The sequence below is a fragment of the Brassica napus genome, chromosome A9 (genome assembly GCF_020379485.1).
Source record: "Brassica napus cultivar Da-Ae chromosome A9, Da-Ae, whole genome shotgun sequence".
NCBI lineage: Eukaryota > Viridiplantae > Streptophyta > Magnoliopsida > Brassicales > Brassicaceae > Brassica > Brassica napus.
In genome coordinates, this window is record NC_063442.1 from 7223628 (window position 1) to 7229530 (window position 5903).

The 5903-nt window shown below is 28.4% G+C and overlaps 1 protein-coding gene across 2 annotated transcripts; it reads right to left on the reverse strand.

Annotated features, from left to right (window-relative positions):
* Nucleotides 1-3401: 3401 nt before the first annotated feature.
* On the reverse strand, nucleotides 3402-5027 carry LOC106447110 (vacuolar protein sorting-associated protein 32 homolog 1). 2 transcript variants are annotated; one of them, XM_013888971.3, is made up of 7 exons: nucleotides 4847-5027; nucleotides 4634-4722; nucleotides 4406-4505; nucleotides 4228-4313; nucleotides 4044-4135; nucleotides 3845-3959; nucleotides 3402-3764 (listed from the first exon to the last, which is right to left on the reverse strand). In XM_013888971.3, the coding sequence occupies exons 2-7, from the start codon at nucleotides 4703-4705 to the stop codon at nucleotides 3591-3593; spliced, it is 639 nt and encodes a 212-aa protein (XP_013744425.1). In that variant the 5' UTR covers nucleotides 4706-4722; nucleotides 4847-5027; the 3' UTR covers nucleotides 3402-3590. The 2 variants fall into 2 exon arrangements, with proteins under 2 accessions (XP_013744425.1, XP_022548432.1); XM_022692711.2 differs by having other exon boundaries at nucleotides 4634-4727; nucleotides 4847-4956.
* Between the last annotated feature and the right edge of the window lie 876 nt (nucleotides 5028-5903).

The following is a 5903-nucleotide window of genomic DNA, read 5'->3' on the forward strand; positions in this document are numbered from 1 at the left end:
CCAGCCATATTGGTACGTTTCCATCATTTGCCAATAAAGGTTTCATGTTAATGAGTTAAATTGAGTAAGTAGTTGAAACATAACCATTCATAGTGTTTTATTGACTGAATCAGGCACGTAGTTAGTTAGTTATATACTTGTATTAAACAAAGTCAAAAATGGCACAGGGAAGGCAACAAGTCGTAACCAAGAATACAAGAAGTTAGCACAAGAAAGCGTAAACAAAGAGTGAAAAGAAAATGTAAGGAAACACTCGGAGAATATCTATACTATACTAAAAGGGGGATATAAGTCATGGAGAGGGTGTCCACATAGGATAGAAAAATCAACCAATTAGAGAACCCGAAATTGCCATGTCATCTCATTTTTTTTCGTAAAAAATAAAAAAACAATGCGAATGTGAGAATCGAACCCGGGTTAGTATGATATATATATAGGACAGTTACCACTAAGCCATTGAAACTTTCTTGGACACATATACAAGAACCACTAAGTATATAATCACAAACTCTTATGTACATTTACAGTAATATGAATTCAACTTTCAAGACTCCGATACTTTGTTTTGTAAAAAAAAATAAGTAAGTGACTAAGTTAATATATTCTTAGAAAGTGTGAGAACGTTGACAAATATGAAAAAGCATAGATTTTTGTTTTCGTGACAAAGTTAAGAATTTTGTAAAAGTAAGTTTAACATATACATTTTTGTGACAAATATGAAAAAACATAGATTTTTGTAAAATTTTGACAAAAGAACTCATAACATACTTCTATAATGTCTTAATAAAATATTATTTAAGGGTGTAATAATTAAATATATTAATACATAGATTTTTGTAAAATTTTGACAAAAGAACTCATAACATACTTCTATAATGTCTTAATAAAATATTATTTAAGGGTGTAATAATTAAATATATTAATTCAATAAATTTTGTAATTTATAGACAAAACAATAACACAACAAATTTTGAAACATTTGTTTAACCTATCGATTTTTTTTTATGAGAATCCAACTAAACAAGATAAAAAAATAATTAGATTTACAAATATTTAATTACCATTTTATTCAATTTTGATTAATTTCAAATTATCATAATGTATCTTTTTGAAGTTACAAATATGAAAAAGCATATATTTTTGTACAATTTGACAAAACAACTCAAAACATATTTTTCTAATGTCTTAATAAAATATTATTTAAGGATGCAATAATTAAATATATTAATTCAATAAATTTTATAATTTATAGACAAAACAATACCACAACAAATTTTGAAACATTTGTTTAACCAATCGATTTTGTTTTCATGAGAATCCAACTAAACAATTAGATTTACAAATATTTAATTACCATTTTATTCAATTTTGATTCATTTTAAATTGTAATAATGTATCTTTTTGAAGTTACAAAAAAATAATCTTCTTTCTTTATTACACTAGCATTATATATAGATTCTATATACACAAAATAAATATAATATAACAACATAAATTTACTTTCCCCGATTCATATGAAAACTTTTTAAGTTATCCACCAAAGCAAATTAATTAAATCAATGAAATTGTTAAAATACAGCAAATTAATATATAATTTTAAAAAAATAAGTAAGTGACCAAGCTAATATATTCTTAGAAAGTGTGAGAACGTTGACAAATATGAAAAAGCATAGATTTTTGTTTTCGTGACAAAGTTAAGAATTTTGTAAAAGTAAGTTTAACATATAAATTTTCGTGACAAATATGAAAAAACATAGATTTTTGTAAAATTTTGACAAAAGAACTCATAACATAATTCTCTAATGTCTTAATAAAATATTATTTAAGGGTGTAATAATTAAATATATTAATTCAATAAATTTTGTAATTTATAGACAAAACAATAACACAACAAATTTTGAAACGTTTGTTTAACCTATCGATTTTTTTTATGAGAATCCAACTAAACAAGATAAAAAAATAATTAGATTTACAAATATTTAATTACCATTTTATTCAATTTTGATTAATTTCAAATTATCATAATGTATATTTTTGAAGTTACAAATATGAAAAAGCATATATTTTTGTACAATTTGACAAAACAACTCAAAACATATTTTTCTAATGTCTTAATAAAATATTATTTAAGGATGCAATAATTAAATATATTAATTCAATAAATTTTATAATTTATAGACAAAACAATACCACAACAAATTTTGAAACATTTGTTTAACCAATCGATTTTTTTTTCATGAGAATCCAACTAAACAATTAGATTTACAAATATTTAATTACCATTTTATTCAATTTTGATTCATTTTAAATTGTAATAATGTATCTTTTTGAAGTTACAAAAAAATAATGTTCTTTCTTTATTACACTAGCATTATATATAGATTCTATATACACAAAATAAATATAATATAACAACATAAATTTACTTTCCCCGATTCATATGAAAACTTTTTAAGTTATCCACCAAAGCAAATTAATTAAATCAATGAAATTGTTAAAATACAGCAAATTAATATATAATTTTATTTTAAATTAAATTATTTAAAAAGTGTATTTTCGTTAAAACAAAATAATAAATAAGTAAAACTGATTTGATGGTAATTTTTATGATATATATATATATCAATTCTGTGAAAGAAATATAAGCTTAATATGGAAAAAAATCTTAAATACAAAAACCTCTAAAAATTAACAAAAAAACTAATAAATTAAACTATGATATCACTTAAAAGCTTCTTAGACCATATTAATAAAATATTTAAGCGATAATTAGACAAATTTGATTTTTTTTCCAGCAAAAAGTTTATTATTAATTAGCATCAGTTATTTCAAGATGTTTAAGAAATGGTGGACAAAAAAATAGGATGGACATTAATGATATATGAACTATGAATAGTACTTTGTGAAGCAGACTTAGATAACATATATGCACATACATTTTCAGTCCTTTTTGATGCCTAAATTCAATTTCTTCAGAGTAATTATTCCACAAATAGATTTTATGAGATATTGTTTTGATATGTAGATTTGTTTTTTCAATGTTAAGAAGATTGATAACTGTAAAAATGTCTCATTCGTATATGATATGTCTATAACCGAGTCCCCAACATGAGACAAGTTTGTTTAAAAAGTAAATAATTTTATTTTTCTTATATTATATAATAAATATATATTATTTACTGATAATAAAAATATAGTTATTCATCTATCACAAATATCTATGCAAATATGTGAATCAAGTACAACAATCAAACAACATAATGATTTCCACAAAGAAAATTTAAAAAATATATTTATGTTATGTAGTCATATTTTATATTTTTAAATAATATAATACAATATTATACATTATTTTTTAGAATTGAGAAATACATATAATATCTTATCCGCGCGTAGCGCGGTTAAATAAATAAAAGCTTATAAGTCAAATTGTATATAAAATAATCTATCCGATCAATTTGACTCGGATACTTTGTATAATAATGTACATAACAATCTTTCATTTCTGTTTCTTTTTTTTTTAAATAATGCACACTCAAACCCTTACGATGCAGTAAACAGAAGCCGTTGTTTGTTTTTATAAGGTAACCTTAGAGTGCCATCTCAGCCTGTAGTGCAGCGAGTTCATCTTCATGAGCGGACTGTTGCTTCTGAGGTAGAGGACGAGCAGTTTGCTTTCCTTCAGGAACGGGTCTTGCTGGCTGAAGAAGTTGGTCCTCTAGCTCTAAGCCTTCAAGTTCTTCAAGCTCTGCTTCCAATTCATCCTGTTGCAATCAAAAGACAATGTTGAGAAAAGCTGACAAGGAAATTGTTTGTTTTCTAAAGAGTAAAAAGGAAAGTTTACCTCATCGAAATCAGCAGCAGAGCCAAATGGAGCGGACAATGCGTCCTGGATCTGTTTCATGTTATCGGTTTGCTCATTGATCTCATCCATCGTCTTGTCAACATCGTCAATGTTTCTGCCAAAACACACATCTCGCACACACTTAGTCGCTGCTTAAGTAAATTAAAAAAAAGGGTTAGGGTATATATAAAACACATACGTAGCTTTCTGCATAGCTTTCATAGTAGCAGCACCAGTCCTCAAAGCATCTACAGTCTCAGTTGTTGCTTTGGCACCTTCCAACATAATCATCTGTAGTTTACAACAGGAGAGATAGACAGATATTAAGTCATCATCACTTTCATCAAAAGTTAATAAAAAAAAAAAGGAAAAGGGTTACTTACTTGATCATGAATACGGAGCTGGAAGTTGCCAAGCTGTTCAACTTGTTGCTCGTACAACCTCTTCCTTTTCAAACATTGTATCGCCGCTGCACCAATAACAAGACATTAAGTTCTCTTGTGTCTCCTCTACTAAACAACAGAGAATACTAATCTGAAAAGAAAGATTTAAGAGCGTTACCGCGTTTGTTCTTGGCCTTGGAGAATTCCTTGGCTCTCTCAACCTCTCCAGCAGCTTTCTTGAGAAGAACACCCTCCTTCTTCTCCAGCATCTCAAGTGTCTGAGGAACAACAATTGAGCCATGTAACCAAAAGATAAGCATTGAAAGAAGAAAATAAACCACCATTATCTCAAGTTCCAATAACAATAGTATTGGAGCCATTGAATAGTTATCTCAATCTCTTATACCTCATTAAGCTTGTCCAATGTGTGGAGAGTATTGGTCTCCACCTTGGGTTTACCGAATAGCCGATTAAACATTCTTCTTCCTTTGAAACCTACACTTAAAATTAAAACCCTAAAACATGAATCGGCGAATCGAGCTTACGCAAAACATGTCTACGCTATACGCTAAGAAGGAGGTTTTATCAATCTCTAAATTCGATTCACAGAGATACGAACCTTTGATTGATGCCCGGAGGTTGCTTGCTTGCTTGATTGAGGAAGAGAGATTATATCGAGAGCGATGAGGATGATGAAGAATGAGAAACGGCGTTGAAGTTTTTTTTTTTTTGTGTGGCAATTTATATAATGATCGTTTTATACTTTGCAAGGTAGTATAATGATTGATTGATATTTTCTCCTTTTGATATCTTCTCCTTATACCCCCTTTTTTATATTAATCTAATCTCCGAGATTTCTTTGAAACTATACCTTTTTTACGAAAGTATTTGTTTTTTAAATTGTTTTCTTTTTTTTGTAAACTTTGATAATTACAAGTTACTATTGTTTCGTAACGACATAAGAAACAGTTTTTTTTTTTGTTTTACTGTGTAACTTTTCTTAATAAAATATATTAGAATCTACACATTTTTCTCTATTGGGAATTTATGCTTTTGAGTCTCAATGAATGGGCCCTGTAATCTTTCAAGAAAACAGATGGGCCTCTGATTTTTCTTTTAAATTTGTTCTCTCCATAGTTTCATAGCTACAAACCTTAATGACAGCAATGACCACGCAACATTGAAAATATTTCAGTGTTTACGTTCTACATGTGCTCTTTTTTGGATAACTTTTGGATAACCGTTGGGATCCAGCGACCGAGGTCAACTGACTAGTCCCACGAAACTTACGGCACTCCATGTTTTTTCGCCAAGATAGCCGGCGAAGATCGAACCAAGATTTTGTCGTAATGAGTTTATTTTCCTTTAAGTGCCACTGGACTACCACCCAATGGCGAATCTAACATTTTTAGTTGGGGACACAATATTAAAAACAACAAAAACAAAACTTAATCGGGGGCACTTTTGTTGCTTATTCATTAAACTAAGATCTTTTTATTCAAATGAACATAGAACACTTAAAAGAAAACAAAAAACAGTAGGGGGCACGTGACCCGTTACCATAGGCATCCGTCCGCCCCTGCTACCACCGCTGGTTACATGTTTAATATTATGTTGCATATATTATGTTGCATATATTATGTGGCATCGGTACTGACCCTAAGGGAAGAGAGGGA

Excerpts from the sequence above, each read along its gene's own strand:
- LOC106447110 (XM_013888971.3), bottom strand. The coding sequence starts at position 4,705 with ATGTTTAATCGGCTATTCGGTAAACCCAAGGTGGAGACCAATACTCTC. Across the intron at positions 4,136-4,227 it reads AGCTCCGTATTCATGATCAA|ATGATTATGTTGGAAGGTGC; the intron begins GTAAGTAACCCT and ends TGTAAACTACAG. Across the intron at positions 3,960-4,043 it reads AAAGCTATGCAGAAAGCTAC|AAACATTGACGATGTTGACA; the intron begins GTATGTGTTTTA and ends GTGTTTTGGCAG.